At 52.3% G+C, this 18,809-nt stretch overlaps 2 protein-coding genes across 8 annotated transcripts; both read right to left on the bottom strand.

Annotated features, from left to right (window-relative positions):
- Positions 1-2,501: 2,501 nt before the first annotated feature.
- Positions 2,502-4,990, bottom strand: RPL10A (ribosomal protein L10a). 2 transcript variants are annotated; one of them, XM_027602092.1, is made up of 6 exons: positions 4,906-4,990; positions 4,518-4,592; positions 4,361-4,441; positions 3,855-4,003; positions 3,008-3,180; positions 2,502-2,705 (listed from the first exon to the last, which is right to left on the bottom strand). In XM_027602092.1, the coding sequence occupies exons 1-6, from the start codon at positions 4,908-4,910 to the stop codon at positions 2,535-2,537; spliced, it is 654 nt and encodes a 217-aa protein (XP_027457893.1). In that variant the 5' UTR covers positions 4,911-4,990; the 3' UTR covers positions 2,502-2,534. The 2 variants fall into 2 exon arrangements, with proteins under 2 accessions (XP_027457893.1, XP_027457892.1); XM_027602091.1 differs by having other exon boundaries at positions 4,853-4,974.
- Positions 4,991-5,128: 138 nt separating this feature from the next.
- On the bottom strand, positions 5,129-17,958 carry FANCE (FA complementation group E). Of its 6 annotated transcripts, none has more exons than XM_027602088.1 (11): positions 17,505-17,958; positions 15,766-15,834; positions 13,395-14,004; positions 12,796-12,840; positions 12,445-12,504; positions 11,992-12,135; positions 11,462-11,585; positions 11,175-11,253; positions 9,765-9,831; positions 7,888-8,013; positions 5,129-6,336 (listed from the first exon to the last, which is right to left on the bottom strand). In XM_027602088.1, exons 1-11 carry the CDS (start codon positions 17,780-17,782, stop codon positions 6,235-6,237), a joined length of 1,704 nt encoding a protein of 567 aa, XP_027457889.1. In that variant the 5' UTR covers positions 17,783-17,958; the 3' UTR covers positions 5,129-6,234. The 6 variants fall into 6 exon arrangements, 3 of the variants coding, with proteins under 3 accessions (XP_027457889.1, XP_027457891.1, XP_027457890.1); XR_003521416.1 differs by having other exon boundaries at positions 6,317-6,336; positions 9,765-9,827; XM_027602090.1 differs by lacking the exon at positions 15,766-15,834.
- Positions 17,959-18,809: the final 851 nt, after the last annotated feature.

Raw genomic sequence — 18,809 nt, forward strand, 5'->3', positions numbered from 1 at the left:
AGTGGAATCAGCCGGCCTCCACACGTTTTCCCTTTGCTTTCCCTTCTGCTGCCCGCTCCTCTTTCTTGTGGTGCTGTGGGCCTCTGGAGAGCAGGGAACCTACAGATTCCCCACAGCCCAGCAGAAAGCAGTGAGTCAGCATTTGCTTAATATAGTGGATTTTTAAGGATTCCCACCCCAGTGCGTAAGGCTTGATAGAATGGGTCTGATTTAAATCCACGTGACTCAAATCAATAGTCCAGGAAGACTCAAGTTCCCAAGTATTTGTAAAACGCCCACTTGCCCTCCCCTCGAGTTTCCAAAACTATTAAAAAATGTTTAATCCTTGGCTCATTTCAAACAGGAAGGCGTGACTAATTTTGAAGCCACCTTGTTCTCCCCATTCCTCAGCACCTAAACCCAAGTGAGTCAGACAAGCAGATATTTGTGCGCTGGGGCTGGAACCCGTCTGTCTGTAGCTTCACGTGATTGCCGTTTCACAGCTGCTGTTTTGAGCGCTAAGAGCCTGGCACCGCACAAAGCACGGTAACGCTTTGAATGTGGTCCTGCTTTTAGGTAGGCGCAATCATCTGCACTTTCAGATGAGGAAACCGTTTTGAGAACACTCAACAGGCTCACAGTCCTCCTGAATGGAGAACTGGGATATTCAAACTCAGGGAGTGGGAGGGGTTCTGCCCGCAGGCAATCATGGGGCAGCCTTCTTGCACCCACTACACAGTTGAGTAGACATGGGAAGTGAGAAACCCGCCTCTAAAACTCTTCGCTCCACAGCTGTCAGGACAGCGTGGCTCCTGGTGGAACAGAAACGTCTCTCTGGTCTCGGGCTCAGACCCCCTGCCCACCGAGGCCCTCAGGACTGGGTGCTTGCCATGGAGCTGGGGCCCAGCCTAGCAAACTTTGAGGACTTGAGGCTTCTGCCTTGTGGCTCTCAGCCCAAGCGTACACACTGTGGAGGCCGGACAAATGCCATTTCTGATTACACTCCCCTAGTCATCAAAATATCCTTTTTGCCTTGGTTTTTCTTACGATTACAAAGATCGTAGAACTTCAGAAAATCCCATTTTTCTCCCCTAGTTAAGCATGGCCAACATTTTCTTAAGATTTTGAGGGGTAGAGAATGAGATAGAGCATGGGGAGGGGGAGGGTCAGAGGGAGAAGCAGACTCCCTGCTGCGCAGGGAGCCCAATCCCGGGACTCCAGGATCACAATCTGAACCGAAGGCAGTCGCCTAACCGAGCCACCCAGGCGCCCAAGCATGGCCAACATTCTGATATAGTAACTTCCAATCACTTTCACTCTGCATAAACTTTCTCGTCATAAAGTTGGGTCCCAGCTAGTTTTATACGACAGCTTTTTTTCCCTCCGTTTGGAACGTCGTCTGACAAGCATAGATATTTTATCCCTCCTAATGCTTTAATAGAGCAGAGCAAAGAGCAAACTACGCCTATTAACCCTGGAACCCAAATTCAAGACTCATTCCAAGATTAGGTTGTAATCATTTTACCTTTAAGCAAAATTACTAACTTAAAATCAAATCAGAGAGATTTCCCATACCAAAACCCAACTTCCCAGTAATTGGTGCTGGAGGCAAGAACTCCAACAGGGAAGAGGCACTTGGGTGGCTCAGTCTGCCTTTCGCTCAAGGTCATGATCCCAGGGTCCTGGGATCCCTCAATCAGCCTCCCTGCTCAGTGCGGAGTCTTCTCCCTTCCCCCCCTGCTCCTTCTCAAATACATCTTAAAACAAAACCCACACCCAACAGGGAAGTGCCTCAGGTCAGGAAGAGGGCAGAGCCTACCTACCTGGAGGGGAGAGGGCCTAAGTTTCCACAGCTTGATTCTACCCATTTGCTAAACTCTCCTAGAAAACAGGGGCAATTACATTATCTTATAGGTCTCCTACTTGTGTTTTCCTAAGCATCTCACAGTAAGTTACTACCCTGAATAGAGTATTTAATTTAGAGTCAGACAAGCAAATCAGGGTTGTGCCCCCTCCCATCTTTTAGAATCTAGGAACCCAATCTCCATTTGGAACATTGTGATCCCTACCAACGGCTCAAATGCACAATTTAGAGGGCTAAAACAAGAAGCCCACGGAAAGAAATCACGGTTAGAGAAGCAACTTCAGGCCATAGGTTAAGCATGCTGCTGAAAACGGAGTCAATGTGCTCAAAATGTGAAGGTCCTACCCTCCCCCTCCCCCCCCTCTTTCCACTAGCAAGCAGTGGGAGCACTAGAAGCTGGAGTCTTAGCCCAGATCTGCCCTTAGGGTTCAGAAAAGCTTCAGTCCTGGTTAGCAGCCCATCACGTTATAAGGTATCCAAGAGATCTAAATAAGACCACATGGCTTTGAAGGTAGGTAGGATGTACTTCCGGGTTTGCAGTATGGAGAATGTGACCACCCATCAGTGGGTGCCAGAAACTGCCGTCACCAGCACAGTGCTATGGCATGCAGTGTCAGCTCACAAAGCACCTCCCTCTCCCTAGTCACAGGCAGACAGGTAAGGGTAGCACTAGGATTTATTGAACTGTGCCTTAGTACAGGCGCTGGGGCTTGCCCATGGTGCTCTTGATGTATAAAGCCCGGACGTTCTGCCAATTCTTCTTGAGCAAGGACACCAGGAAATTGACTGCTAAGTGGATGTTGTACACAAGCTCGTCATCTGTCATCTTCACATGGCCAACAGCCACTGCCAGACACAGCACCTGCGGGAAGAGTGAAGTCAAATCAGGCTGGTGGCTAGATGGAAAAGAATCAGAGTAGGCACATCTACAGGCCCATCCCTCCCCACCCCTCCAGGGACCCTACGAACAATACTCTGACCCCAGGCCAGGAAGACCAGGGCTATGTGAAAAACTTCATTTCTGCCCAGTGACTGTCACACATCCTAAATATCCAAAGAAAGGCAAACCAGGGCTCCCATTTGGAGAATCGGGGTAAACTTCAGGACTGGTGGTGCCTACCACCACCATGGCTTAACCTATGTAACCCAGTCAGACCTCCTTACCTTCTTCATCTGGAATTTGATGGTGGACTTCACTTCATCCACTTTGGCCACCATGTTTTCATTGTGGGTCAGCAAGGAAGGGAACTTGCCAGCCTTATTCAGGCCTGGGCCCAGGATTCGTGGAATCTGCTTGATCAGAGATTCTGAGGCCAAAAAGGCGTCATACTTCTTGGCTGGTAAAAAGAAGCCATTGGATGCTTAGGATCTGGCCTCCTGAAGGCAAGCTCCAAACAGTTCCGTTAACCAACCACGAGAGTGGCCTCTAACCACCACACTCTACTCCTCTTCTCCACGTACCAAGTCTTTTTAATCCTCTCCTCATTCCAGCTTATCTCCATCCCCTAGACTTTTACTGGCCCAACATTCACACGAAACCTGGTGTCAGAAGCTGACAGGCTGACCCACTCTCCTCATGTTCCAATAGTAAATGCACACACTGGTTAAGACTCCTTGAGTTCAAATCCTGCCTGCCTACTTCCTAGTTACAGGACAACCAGGGTACCAGTTTCCTATCTGTGAAATGCTTCCACCACATAGGATAAAGATGGAGAAAAAAAGAGAGAGAGGGTTTCAAGTAGAAATCCTATTTCAGAACATACCAGCACCTGACTGGTCAACTTAGGGGAGCTCACCTGTTTAAAAAGAATCCTCAAAGCAAATATAAAAAAGAATCTTTAAAAGGTTAAAAACTACCACTCAAGTTAACCCACCACAGCAATCTTTTTCCATCATGATTCTCTGCACCCTCTTCCATCATTTTAAAATCCAAATGGCAGTACCGCCACTTTTGTACCACTCCCATGACAACTGTCTGCCCAAATACAAAACCACCCTAAGGCACACTCACCCAACTTCTTAACTAATTTCTTATTCTTGTTGAGTTTCTTCAGCGCCTCAATATCCATGTGGGGAATATCCACTGCCTTGGCCTCATCACAGTGCTGCTGATCCCCCAAAACACATACGGAGAACTTGGGGCGGGGAGTGGACTTAAGCCTGCGTTTTGGGGGACAGAACAGGTCAAGCCCAGCGTGGGGTTCCGAAAGCAGGTGAAGGGGCCTGGGACCGCTGCAGCCACGGAGCCTTACCCAGAACGTCCACATTCACCAACAGCTAGTGTAGCTTCTCAAACTAGCCGGCGGGCTCGGCCAAGGCCTCCCCACGCCTCCCCTCTTATTTTAAGACCCAGGGTGGGGGTCCGTCCAGCCACGCCTGCCCGGGGCAGGGGGTCTGAACTACCCAGGCGCGTCCGTGCCACCCGCGCCCGCCCGTCTCAAGCTCAACAGGAGCCTGGAGGGTGGCGACGGGCACGGGGGCGCACGGAGGGCTGGGTGGGGTCAGAGCGGTGCCAACCTGACGGTGCCCGAGAAGCGTTTGTCCTTCTGAGGGTCATAGTTCTTCAGACTGATCTGCAGTTCCACCGTCTCCAAAAACCTTAGAGAAGGCGACAAAGTCAGGCGGACGCCCGCGGCTTCCACGCCGCCGCCCTGCCCCCCGAGCCCGGGCTTACTTCCGGCGCTTGCGCTGGTTCCCGTGCAGGACTTCCCGCACCGCCTCGTACAGGGTGTCGCGGGAGACTTTGCTGCTGCGGGAGGGACGCAAGACGAGCGCTCGGCACCTGGAGGCTTCGGCGCGGTCGGAAGCCTCGGGCCTCCAGACGCACCCCACCCGGGGGGATTCCGGACACCACGTCGGGCGATTTGGGCGCAACAATGAAGCAAGCCCCGAGGAAGAGATACCCTACCGGGGGCCGGGGACTACAGGACGACGCCCGGCGAGAAATGCCCCTCAGCGAAACAGGGGGAAAGACCACCCCCGATTCAGCCCGCAAGTCTCCCTCCTTACCAGGGTGCCAGGAATCGCGGATGGGGGCGGATGGCTCCCCCAGCGCCACTCACCTCATGATTCTTCGCGCCGCAGTAACCGGAAAAGAAGGAATTGCATTCGCGCATGCGCTCAAATAAGGCTCTTGTTCTCGCGAGATGCCTTTTCCTGTGGCTTCCTCCCGAGCCCGGCCGGGTAGCTCAATCCCGGGGAGCGCCGCCGTCCGCGGCCGCTAGAGGGCGCTGCCGCGCGCTGCACAACTAAACTGGCTCCAAGGCGAGGAGGTGCGGCGGTCCCGGGCGCCCCGTGGCACGCGGACAACATCCCCATTGGCGCCTGCTACTGCCGGCCACTTAAGAGGCTGGTCCTGGGCACCGCAGCGTGATGGCCGCTGAGAGCGTGCAGTTCCCGCATGTTTGTCCCTCCACCCTTTTCTGCCCACCGCATCTGCTTCGGGTCTCAAAAGCAGGCTTTACTCCTGACCTCTCCCTAATCATCTTGCTCTGGGGCTCATGGTTTCAGAGAAGTCGTGAGAAGGGAAATGTCGTGAAAGTTCTGTTCCCGGCCCCTCGAAGCCTGCAGTGGGGAAGAGCTGGGAAGGTAGCTGATAGCTGATTGAATCACACCTACCCAGTTAAGTGTTTACTATGAACAAACCTTCTCCAACTCCAGACAGCTGCACCCACCTTCAAGGCCCTATTCCCCAGGGGTCAGTGCACACTTCACCCACTTAACAGACAGCTCTGATAGGGCTGAGGGGAGTGGTATCACACATCATCGCCAAGAACCTGAATGAATGAACTTGAGAACTTTGTCACCTTCACCAGGAAAAAGATGCCCCTTGTCACTGAGTAGGGTGGGTGGTGGTGGTGTCTGTTGGGTTTCAACAAATACCCAGAGTTCATAGGAAGGCAGCCGTTGCTTTGAAGAAAACATTAAAACTTCCTGCTTTTTATTAAATAACTGCTTTTTAATAAATTATCCAAGTCGGAACACAGAGGGTCATAACATACACTTGAGCGCAAGAGATTTGTGCTGAGGACACAGGTTACCTCAGGGATCCTGAAGCATCATTCATCTACCTAGGTCTGCTTTGACCCTACTGAGGCTTTTCAGAAAGTTTCTGTCCCCACGGTCTGAAGTAAAAGTGACAAGGAGTGAGCCCAAAGTCAGCATCCCTTGGAAATAAAGCTCATCAAGGCTGCTTAGCCCAGGACCTTCCCTGCTGGCTGGGAGGCCAAGATGTCCTCTCTGCATCCTGGAACAGGGAGGCAGCGGACCCCTGGGTTGGCCAGGCTCAGCCTTTACCCCCAGGCAAGGGGTCAGGATGAGGTGCTGAGGGCAGAAGTATCCTTCAGGCAGCTGGTGAGGGAGCTCCAGGAGTGTGGTCCCTTAGTGCATGGTCAGGGGGCCAGATGTCTCAGGGCGGCCTTCAGGGACTTCCTCAGGAAAGTGGTGTTGAGCTCTAGGGCTGTGGCCAGGCCCAGCCTCTGGATCTCAGTGATCTGGGGAGAAGGAAGAATCATATCAGGACTCCAGCAACCGATCTTTCCCCTTTCCCCTCTGCCCCACGGCACTGTTTAGGAGGAAAGAGAGAGGAATCAGGACACCAGGACAATGGAGGAGATATCTAAATGCATTACTTTTACTTCACCATGATTATACAAGGTCTTTGTGTTCAAGTGGACCTGGGGTCAAATATTAACTGTTCAACTTACTAAGTCAGCCACACTAATAACAGATGACAATTATTGGATGCTTACTACGTAGCAACACTTTATAAACATAACTTCATGTAATCTGCACAACCCTCCTGTTATACAGATGAGAAAACTGAGGGTCAGAGATACTCCGTTGTGGCTGCCACATTCCTTATGGGGCCTGCTATTTCTTCCCTGACCTACCACTACAACCTCCTGACAGGTCTCTGCCATGTATCTTCTCTCCAGTCACCACTCCTTATAGATGCCAGAGACTCCTTTATAAAATGCAAATCTGACCAAGTCACTCAAGCTTCAGCGGGTCCCTGGGATAACTACCAATGTCTCATATTGGAGGCCCTTCTTCCAGGACCTACAGGGTCTCCAGAGGATCCAGGAGCCTCCTGAAATTGCACATTAGATGTGTGTTCAGATTTTCATTTTTCTGGGAGGATCTATAGCTTTCATCAAGTCATCAAATGGGACTGTGACTCCCCAAAAAAGGTAAAGAGCCAACAGCCAAGAACACCTGACCATCAAGATAAAGTCCATGCTCCTCATCATAACCTACAGGGTCTTCCATAAGATGCTAGCATGGCCTGGCCATGGGACCTTGGGCAGGTCACTTTAATCTTTCTGGGTTTCAACTTCCTCATCTATAAAATGGAGCTAATAATAGTATTTTATCATTGGGCCAACACAAGTTAACATAAGCAAAGGGCTTCGAACAGTGCCTAAGCCGTAGCAGGGGCTCTGTGGTATCAGCTCTCAGTGTTTTAATTCTGACGTCTAACCTCACCCCTACCACCAACCACTCTCATGTTTTTAGGCCTCAGCTACTACCCGTAGATCCCCTTGGACGCTCATCGCTTATACTGTTTCCTTTGCCTGGAATGCCCTTTCCTCAGCCTTGGCCCTTGGCCACCACTCACCCTTTCAGAGCTGAGCAGCCTGTCCGAACTCCCAACCACAAACAAGGTTTAGTTGCGCCTCCTCCCCCTCTGCAACCAAATGCCCCGCACACACCTCTCGCCTGGCTCCTTCCAGATACTGTGCTGATCTGGTTATCATCTCTCTCCCGCCTCACTAGCCTGGCACCGGTGGAGAGTGTCAAGTCAAGGACAGGGACTGTGTTATGGACACTGTTGATTCCTCAGGGCCCCATACAGCATCTGGCTCATGGCAGTGTGGGCTGGATGAATGAACTCCTAAGCAGTCTCGTTCCCCGCCAAGGCTTGAACTTGTAGTTTCCCTGGCTAACACTCAGGGTGTCTTCCCTGGCAAACATCTAGACGTACGCACTCGTGGCATACTCAGAGCAGCAGGACCAGCCCTCATGGCCCTACCAATACTCACACTGGCCTGATACTTGGTCATCACCGTCAGCATGAGCTTGGCATAGGCCACAGATGTGGTGGCCACTGGCCCCTCTTTACAGAGCTTCTCCATCAACACACTGAACTTTTCAGGGGTCATCTCCACCTGCACACATTGGGAGATGAGATAAGAGAAGAAAGGGCCCTGGATTCAATTCCGACCTCTACCACTTTCTAACTAAGTAACCCTGGACAGGTCACATAACCAAACAAAGCCTCAGTTTCTGCATCTGTAAAAATGGTGCTCATGATATCTAACGCTAAAGATGGTAAAGAATTAAATGAAATAATACACATAAAGCCTGGCGCACAGGTCTCAGCCTCCCTTGGTGGTTGAAGATATAAAGGCGCAAGGAGTCCCCAGGGTACTGCCAGCATAATAACAATAGCTCTCCTTAATAATAATTTAATAAATACTTGTTATGTATCAGGCACCGTTCTGAGCATTTTACACCAATGACCATTTCGACCACACCCCGGCCTTGTGTAGTATATACTATCATCACTCCCCTTTTGTAGAGGGGAAAACTCAGGTGTAAAGAGGTTAGGTCAGCTCCCTAAGTTATAAACAAATGAGGCGGAACTTTAGGTAGTCATATGGCAAAATTGCAAAAATATACTGTAAGTTAAAAAAGCAAAGTACAGAGCACTGAGCTCGGTGTGTTGCCATCTACGTAAAAAAGTAGGCAAAAAGTCAACTTAAACACGTGTTCTTGCATATAAAAGCATCTCTGGGAGAGTTCCCCTGAAACCCACTAACACTGACTAGCCCTGGAGAGGGGAGTCTGGATGGCGGGGAGGGGGTGGCATTTTTCACTATATCCTTTGAGCTTTAAAATTTGTGAACATAGAGGCACCTGGGTGCCTCAGTCGGTTAAGCATCTGACTCTCGGTTTCGGCTCAGGTCATGATCTCAGGGTGATGGGGTTGAGCCCCGAGTAGGGCTCTGCACTGAGTGGGGAGTCTGCTTGGGATTCTGGCTCTCCCTCTTCCTCCGTTCCCCCCCACACATATGCACTCTCTCTCTCTCTCAAGTAAATAAGTAAAATCTTAAAAAAAATTTTGTGAGGGGAGCCTGGGTGGCTCAGTTGGTTAACTGTCTGCCTTCGGCTCAGATCATGATCCCAAAGTCTTGGGATTGAGCTGGAATCGAGTCCCGCGTCAGGCTCCCTGCTCCACGGGGAGTTTGCTTCTCCCTCTCCTCCCCATTCGTGCTATCTCTGTCTTTCTCGCTCAAATAAATAAATAAAATCTTTTTAAAAAATTGTGAATATGTTTATTATTTATTTATTCAAAAATAAAATTAAATTTGGGGTGCCTCGTGGCTCAGTCAGTTAAGCATCTGACTCTTAATTCTGTTCAGGTCACGATCCCAGGATTATGGGATCGAGCCCCCTGTCAGGCTTCGTGCTCAGCATAGAGTCTGCTTCAGATTCTCTCTCCCTCTCCCTCCTGCATTCACTTGCTCCCTCTCTCCCAATAAATAAAATAAAATAAAATAAAATAAAATAAAATAAAATAAAATAAAATAAAATAAAAATAAAAAATTTCACACACACACACAGACACACACACACACACACACACACACACACACACACACACACACACACACACAGTCCCTCCCCAAGGCCACGCAGCTAGGAAGAAGCGGAGCTGGGCTCTACCATGCAGTCCGCTCTCGGCTACTAGCCTTTCAAGCCCTAGGACTCACCCACTGTCAAGAGCCCAGCTTGCTGCAGGGCAGCTGTTCCGCTTGCCTCCATCCCCGGAGGGACCAGAAACCCAGGAGGCCCACGCCTGTCCACAGCACTGCGGCACGTCCTCAGCCACCCTTCCCCAAGGCAGCCTGCTCACCTGCCGCTCCAGCAGTGACTGCAACACCAAGAAAGTGTCCTCTTTCCAGGGCAGCTCCAAGATCTGTCTACAAAAAGCACAGGCCCCGCTGAGGACAGCCCACATCTGGGTATCTACTGCTCCTACCCCCAAGGCAGAGCAAGGCCCCGGAGACAGCCAAGATCCCCCAGCCATCAGAGCAAATAGTCAGAGCCCCACCCCCCCACCCGCCGACCCATGTTGGCGGCCACACAGTAGCCAGTCCACACTCGGTGCTTGGAAGGCTACAGCCCAAGACTCCTGGGGCAGACCACGAAGGATCTGGCGTAAGGTGCACCAAGGTTTCCTGAAAAGCAAGCAGGAGTGGAGAGTGCATCGTGGGTACAGAAGGTGAGGGTGACCCAGGGAAGAGGGTGATGGTGCAGTGAGAGGCCCATAAGGCTTTCTAGACGGCAGAGCCTGGCCCACGGGGACGGCCACTCCAGCCGTGCTTCCCGGGCTAGGGCAGTCCTCTACCCGTGTGGAAAGGGACTGTGTCACACCCGGGAGCAGTGTGGCCTCTTGGCTGCACAGCCTTGAGTCTGACCCCAGGCTTTATCACTTGCTGGCTCTGTGACCTTTGGCCCATGTCCCTTAACAGCCCTGGGCTTCAGGTTTTCCGTCTCTAGGGCAGCCACGGCACCCACCTCACAGCACTGGGTGAAGACTAACTGAGAGAATGACTGTAAAGCACAGAGAAAGGACTCGATCAGTGGTGGCTGACGTGACTGTTCTGACTGTCCCCTTCTCATGTGAGAGTCAGCATTTTATAGTTCACTTTAGTGTCAGTGGGCTCTTAGCTACTCATTTGTTTCTACGTGTCTGGATCTTGACTCCCCAGTTTTAATACCCAAATCGAACACCAATTTAATGACAATTTTTGAGCACCAACTCGGGGCCAACTACTGTGCTGAGGTCTATATGCATTATCACATTTAATCTAGAAAAACACATCTAGAAAAATCCTACCGAGTAAATATCAGCCCCATCTTTCATATGAGGAACCAGAGGCTCAGAGACATGGAGAAAGCTGTTTGAATTGACCCAGGGCAAGGCTGAGATTCGAAATCCTGTCCGCCTGGCTCCAGAGCCGGAACTCTTAACCATGCTCGGGTGACCACCAGCCTCTCCCCTGTGCTCCCCAAGGCACCTGGCCCAGAAGCCTGGAACCCGGCACCACCTGCGCAGGGTCCCGGGATGGCAACTTGCACAGGCCCACGGGGGCAAGGCACAAGCCAGGCTCGGGCCACAGCGAGAGACTGTTGCAGTCACTGCTGGACCGCTGCCCATCTTTCAGGCAGAGGACCTGCTACCCAGGCGGCTCCAGCTCCAGAATGCCAGGAGCAGGCTGGGCCAGTGAGAGGGGCTGGGAGTAGGGGCCTGTACACTCACCCCAGCATTAGAAGCTGCATGTCTGGCTCCAGGGCCTCATCCTTCAGAAGGCAACACAATAACTCTGTTTGAGCTGGACCTGGGGAGGGGACAGCAGAGTGGGGGGGTCTGGGGGCAGATGGCAGGAGAGGATGGAACAGAACGCCTGGCTCATTATAGGGGGGCATCGTCAGGGAAGCAAGGTATCTTTACTGACTGAATACACAACTGCCAAGGTCCCCTGGAGTGAAGGGTGCTGGGAACCCAGAGGGCAGAGCTACCAGGCCTGGGGCTGGTTCCAGAATTACCTGTTCCTGGGGCCTGGAGCATGGGGCCAAGAAGGGCTCTGCAGACAGGATAGGCATACTTGGCACAGAAGGAGGTCAGGGCAGTCATGAGCAGGCGGGAGGCTGAGGAAGTCAGGGAGAGAATCTACAGCCAACGGGGAGGAAAATATTAATCCATTCGTTTCTTCTTCCTTTTAATAAATGTTTACCAGACATGTATTTAAGATGGTGATACATGTTACAAAGAAAAAACAGAAGTTCTTTTATCTAGAACTCACATGGATTCCCCCATTGGAAAAGACACAAAACTTCCTTCCTCAGCTCCGAAATCCCTTCAGCTTCTGGGAGGGTCTGGGGCCCACAAGGGAGGAATTTGATGCTGTGTGGATAGATGGCCTAGAGGTCCATGCCCTTCCCTTGCCCCAGGCTGCCTCGACTAGCCAGACGCCTTACAAGGTTGGGAACCTGCTCTCCGAAGCGCCACCCTTCTGAGGGCTCAGATTCTCTCCCCCATAGTCCGTAGCATGCCAAGTGTATCGCAACACACCTACCCGTCTAAGGAAGAGGCTCTTGGTCAGAACGGTCGCATTGCTAAGGCTAAGATCCGGTGAAATGGACAGGAGCCAGGTGCAGAGCTGCAGGAGAGCTGGGTCCGAGAGCTGCGGGAGCTGCAGCTGGGCACAGAGCAGGTCCATCTGCCAAGTAGGAGGGACGACACAGATGCACTCAGTCTGCCCCTGCTAGGCTGTCTCAAGCTGACCTGGCAGCAGAATGGGTGGGGCAAGGACACTCCAAGGTAAGGTGAGGCAGGGAAAGCTACCCCTGTGGTGAATATCCAAGGGCTAAAAGAGAACACACAGGGTGACCCCTACCCAAGGGGCCAAAAACCCCAACAAAATCCCCTCCCCCCATTCCCATATGAGGCAAGGAAACACAGACTTAAATGGAAAAAGGCTGGGGAGAGGGGATGTACCCTCAGGGCCAGGCAGTCTTTCTGGACTCACCTGGCTAGGACTGCATTCATGGAGAAGCTGCAGCTCAGGCGGGGGGGCGCCCTCCGACCCCTGGAAAGGCAAATCCCATGTTCGTGCTGGCAGAGCCCTTGGTGACGAGTCAGAGACCACCCCTTTGTCTGGCAGCATGGGTGAATGAGGAGCCTGGATGCTACCAGAGGAGAGGGACTTGTCTGGGGTTAGATGACGTATCTGTCCTTGGGCCAAGACAAGCCCCTGCAGTGACTGTCCTCAGACCCCCACTCCAACCCCCCGCTGTCCAAACAGTCTGTGCTTCCCTGGGCAGGGCTGAGGTCTAGGTGGCAGGTGGACGGGGGGCAACGGTGAGCGGGGGCCAGGTACCTCCCCGAAGGTCTTGAGTAGCTGCTGCAGCCTGGGAACCTGGTCCTGCAGAGGAGAGCCCAGTCACTGCCAAGTTCCTACCAACACGGTGTGGCCCCAGGCCATCCTAGCCCCCTCTCCCAAGAAGGCCCCGGATCAGTGGGAGCTAGCAGGCAAGGATGATTCAAGAGAGTCAAGAACACGAAGCCTAAACCTTGAGAGGTGCTTAAGAACTCAAAGTCAACAAGGCCCGTGGAAATGCAGCTGCTTAGACTTGTCCTCCCTGCACCCACCCTAATGGGCTGGGAGGACTGGCTGGCTGGAGGCTGGCACGATTCCACACCCTCCACAGGACAGCTCTGGACCTTCTCTTCTTGCCTGGCAATCCCTTAACCTCGTGTTGTAGATCACTGAGGCCAAGGGACCCTCCCTTTCCACTAACTTCCTCACCACCCCCTCCCCAGAGTCTGGGGAGCAGAGACTACTCCCTTAATCCCACCCCTGCTCCGTGGACTCCAGTTATCCCAGTTGGGAAATAGTCTCCCAACCAGCTTTTGCCCTGGATAAACCCCTCCACTCCTGGAGGATCACTCTAAACCCAACCTCCCCCCCTCTAGTACCTGGACAGCTTTGGGCAACTCCAAATTCTCGGCTAGGCCCTGAGCCTCCTCCAGACTCTGACCAGCCTCCCTGGGCTCGGCTCTGACAGGCTGGTTCTTGATGGGTGAGGCACCTCCTCCAGCTGCCCGGGTCTCCAAAGATTCAGGTTCACGTCTCTCCTCCTCCTGACCTCCTTCCCCTTCCCTTTCCAAACGCCGGAACCTTTTGGGGGCCCTCTGGCCCTCAGGACTGGCAAGCTCTTCCTCTGGCCCCTTTCTGCGTTTCCCAGGCCGCGGGGAGTCCTGGCCCTCCTTCTCTTCCTCGTCGGGAACGGGAGCCTGGGCTAACTGCAGCCTCCGGCCTCCCTGGCGCAGCCGCCCGCACAGGCCCTGGAGCTCTCTCTGGCAGTGTGTAGACAGGGGGCCCGCTCCCTCAACCGCTACCCCGGCGCTCAGGTCCCTCCGCAGCAACTGCCCCAGGGCCCGGAGCCAGGCGTCGGCTTGTTGCGCTTGCTGTGCAATCTGCAGCACCGGGAGCAGGCTGCTCTCGGGCAGCGAGGGCCGGACAGCCATCAGCAGAGACATCAGGTTCCTCTGGCATAACGGGGGCAATCGCAGCAGCAGTGGCCTCCTGGTAGCAGGAGGAGGAGAAGCAGTTAAGAGCATCTTGCTGGAAGGAGCAGAGGACAGCCGGGGCAGAGCTAGAGGTGGGAGGGCCATGGACAGACAGGGCGGCTAGGAGGCGGTGCCTGCAGGGCAGTGGGGACGGAGGGGGTCAGCATGAGGCCTTCACTGAGCATGTATGTTTTGCTGCGGTGGTGAAGCCAGTTTGAGTTCCTTTTACTATTGCTAAACGGCCAAAAGTTCTCTGAGCAATTCCATTTTTTTTTTTTTAACAATTCCATTTTGTTAAAGTTGAGCATGTATTCATGTATTCTGTGCTAGGCTCTGCTCTTCAACACTTAGTTCAGCTCAAAAAATTCACACTGAAACCTACTCTAGGGGCACCTGGGTGGCTCAGTCCTTAAGCGTCTGCCTTCGGCTCGGGTCATGATCCCAGGGTCCTGGGATCGAGTCCCATATCAGGCTCCCTGATCAAAAGGGAGTCTGCTTCTCCTTCTCCCTCTGCCCCTCCCCGTGCTGTGCTCTCTCTCTCTCTCTCTCTCCCAACAAATAAATAAATAAAATCTTAAAAAAAAAAAGAAAGAAACCTACTCTATAAAGATCCTTGTTTTACATTAAAAAAAAGTCCCTTCCCCAACTTTATATAAAAATAATACTCCAGGGGCCCCTGGCTGCCTTGGTCAGTAGAGCATCTGACTTTTTTTTTTTTTTTAAGATTTTATTTATTTATTTAGGGGTGCCTGGGTGGCTCAGTCGTTAAGCGTCTGCCTTCCGCTCAGGTCATGATCCCAGGGTCCTGGGATCGAGCCCCGCATCGGGCTCCCTGCTCCGCAGGGGGTCTGCTTCTCCCTCGCCCTCAGCCTGCCGTTCCCCTTGCTTGTGCTCTCTCTATCAAATAAATAAAATAAAATCTTTAAAAAAAAAGATTTTATTTATTTATTTAAAATAAACTCTACACCCAACATGGGGCTCAAACTCACAACCCCAAGATCACAAGTCACAAGCTTCCCTGACTGAGCCACCCAGGCACCCCTTAGAGCATGTGTCTCGTGATCTCAGGGTCCTGAGTTCAAGCCCCACATTGAGCTTACTTAAAAAGATAAATAAATTAAAAAAACTTTTTGGAAAGATTTTATTGTTTGACAGAGAGAGAGAGAGAGACTGCGAGAGAGGGAACACAAGCAGGGGGAGTGGGAGAGGGAGAGGCAGGCTTCCCCCTGAGCAGGGAGCCCGATGCGGGGCTCGATCCCAGGACCCTGGGATCATGACCTGAGCCGAAGGCAGACGCTTAACGACTGAGCCCCCCAGGCGCCCCAATAAATTAAATTTTTAAAAAAAAAGACTGTGCTATGGGATGGGCCAAGACCCAAAACAAAAATAATAGTAGTAGTAGTAGTAGTAGTAGTACTCCAGGATGCTGTGCAGTGCTTACTCTGCAGCCCGTGCTCGCCTGGGCTATGCCCTGGAACTTACAAGGTCACAGCTGTCTAGCTTTGCCATTCCTTTCACCCCACTGAGTTCCTGAGAGGCAGAGGCAGACTCTCCTTTCTGCACGTCCCGTGCCCAGCACAGCGTCAGTCCATCACAGGGACTGGGTGCATATCTACTGAATGAATAAACTCTCCAAGAATAAGTGTCCAGAGGTTAGCCAGGCTACTGCGGACAGAGCAATGCAGCCGTCTGCCATGCTGGCAACGCAAGAATCCAGAGGCTGTGTGACCTGAGGCTTACTGGTGTGGCAAGCAAGTCACGGGTACATCGAGCCCACCTGCCATCACGCCTCTGCTCTTCTCTATGTGATTTTGCAGGGCTGCTTGTCATCACATACAAGGGGCACCTGGGATGTGTGAAAGAGAAAAAAATCTGACTTTTATTTCTTTGTGAACAACAAACACTAAGTGAGAGAGAAAACTAAAGCAAAAATCAAAAAGATAGCCAATTTGTTGTAGAGGATATTGAGAAGTGCAGAGGTGGGGAAGACCCTACTTCAAAGGCTTTTAACATTTTTGTGTGCATGGACCCCTTATCAGAATAAGTGTTAAATATATAAGATAAAATACATGGGATTATGAAAGAAACCAATTATCCTGAAATAAAGTTCTAACCAGGGACCCTAGATTAAGTCCTCCTCCTATTCTGTCCAGAAAAAAGCATACAGCTGGATAAACATTTCTATGGCCTCCAATTTGGGGATGCAGAAAGCACTCTCTCTCTCTTTCTCTCTTTAAGTAGGTTCCACGCCCAGCCTGGAGCCCAGTATGGGGCTTGAACTCAGGACCCTGAGATCAAGACCTGAGCAGAGATCAAGAGCCCCATGCTCAACTGACTGAGCCACCCAGGTGCCCCTCTCCTGATCCATTTCTTGAAAGAAATTCAAAGTGGGGTGTGGGAAGACAATATTAGAATTTCCATTTCTCCTTATCTAAAACGTAAGAAATTAAGCATTACAACTTAACGTATGAAGACTAGACCTTCATAGTCTAGTCTCCAGCCTAATTCTGAGGGAGGGGTATCCAAGAGTGCAAAGCCGGCTCTTCAGCCCCCTAGAGGCTGAAGGGGGCACCTCACTTTTTTTTAAACTTTGTATATTTTCGTTAATTATGATAATTAAATGCATTTATGGATACTGCATTATGTCCTTTAACAAAACCAACCTCACTAAATGGACATACACGGCTGATAAGGATGACTGAAAAGAAACCGAATACCATGGGGCGCCTGGGTGGCTCAGTCGGTTAAGCGTCTGCCTTTGGCTCAGGTCATGATCCCAGGTTTGTGGGATCAAGTCCAGCATCAGGCTCCCTGCTCTGTGGGGAGCCTGCTTCTCCCTCTGCCTCTCTCTCCCTGTCTCTCACAAATAAATACATAAAATCTAAAAAAAAGAAAGAAAGAAAGAAAGAAACTGAATACCAGTAACGGAAGCCCACCAAATAAGAAAATGGCAGAGCTGACCCTTCTGCTCTGAGGAGAAATTGTCAGTTACATAAAGAGGCCAAAAAAATAAGAAATAAAGTTCAGAGTCACCCCAAAGACCATAAATGATCAAGAACACCATCCATAAGGAAAGTGATTTTGCCCTAAAATGTATACTGTGCTTTGAAAATTTGACATTATAAACCCACTCCATCAGATGTCTGTTCAGTCACCAGGTTTTAAATTTCTACTTTGTATACTTTATAATGTACGTATTTTTACCCTTGTGTCCACTCGGTTATACCTAAGTATCCCTACACTGGAGGTATGAGTTCGATTTCCTTAGAGAAGAAAGTTATATGATCGGAAGCGATTTGAGTCCACCCGCTTCTAGTTATTCATTTACACGCGGCGGGAGGCCTATGTCTACCCGCTCCGGCCGCACCCAGTAGGTCCTCAATGAAGGCCTGTTGGATGCCCCCCGCCCAGGGTGCGCGACAGGGACGCCTGGCTGTGGGGAACTAATGAACCTCTCCGGGTCGTGGTCTCCTCATCCAGAAAAGTGGGGTGGCGCCCCGCGACCAGACGACTTACAGCTCCAGGCGACAGTCCGGGCCCTCCACGACGGGCTCCTCCCGGCACAGCGCCTCTAGGACGTGGTCCCAGCAGAAGGGTTCCTCGCCGCGACTGCCCAGCGCCCGCAGCAGCCCCAGGCCGCGCCGCGCCCCCTCCGGCCCCGACTGCAGCGCCTGCAGCAGGAACCGGGCGGGGGTGTCCAGCTGCGCCCAGGGCGCCGACCCCGCGTCCTCAGCCAGAGCGGGCGCCGCCTCCGAGGCCGCCATGCCCGGGGCTCCGGGGCTCCGGGACTCCATGGCCCCGGGGCTGCGCCGGCCGCCGCTCTGGTTCCTGACCTCAGCCTCGAGAACTGACGAAAGGGAGCAGAACGCCAGCGCCTGCCCCGACGTGGCGACCAGCCTCCTCCCGCACCTGCCACCCGCCGGCCTCGGAGTCCCACACGGAGCTCAGCGGCCGAGAGCCTGACAAGATTCGCGCGCGCCTTTAGAAACCTACGAAGTGGGCGGGGCCGGACGTGAAGGGAGGGGGGCGAGGGCAGGCCGGAAGGGGCGGGGCCAGTGGTGGTCCTGGCCATAGAGAGACGGAGGAACGGAGTAAGGGGGCGGGACGAAGGCCGAGGGATGTCCACGGATGGGGCGGGGCCACAACAAGGGTGTTCGGCCGTGGGCGGGGTCATGCCAAAGATAGGGCGGGACTTGGCGGAGGGACGGATCTTTGCCTGCTGACCCTCACCTTCCTTCCTCCGCTGCTCCCTGCAGTAGGCGGATGAGAGGTGGATTCAGAATAGTTGTCAGGGATCCTGTTGTTCTTCAGGATCCAAGAATCATTTAACTTTAGTTGATGTCCATGTTATGTGTAGATCATGGATTTTGCGATAGGATTTGATCACAGTTTACCACCCTACCTTGACGTCACCTCCTCCATAGGCCATCAGTTGTCATCACTAGGGTTTCAGTCCTCTCCAGAAATATTTGATACACAACTACCCCTGAGAATGGGGTGGTAGTAAAACCTAACACTATCTATATGGCCAAAGGCCTTGCTGTGAACTTCCTCTGAAGTCCAGGAAGCCAGCTTGCTCTGGTTGTTTCTAAGGGGCCAGGAGGGGCTCCACCTCCGAATGTTTCAGTTTAAGGAAATCTGCTGGAGAAGGCAGGCTTCCAGTGGAGTGGAGGGAAAGGAGGAATCACTGCAGAGGATAAAAATAAAGAGAGAGGGGTTGGGGTGCCTGGTGGCTCAGATGGTTAAGCATCGGCCTTCAGCTCAGGTCCTGAGAGTCGGGCTCCCAGCTCAGCAGGGAGTCTGCTTCTCCCTCTCCCTCTG

The sequence above is a fragment of the Zalophus californianus genome, chromosome 7 (genome assembly GCF_009762305.2).
Source record: "Zalophus californianus isolate mZalCal1 chromosome 7, mZalCal1.pri.v2, whole genome shotgun sequence".
In the NCBI taxonomy this organism is placed as follows: domain Eukaryota; kingdom Metazoa; phylum Chordata; class Mammalia; order Carnivora; family Otariidae; genus Zalophus; species Zalophus californianus.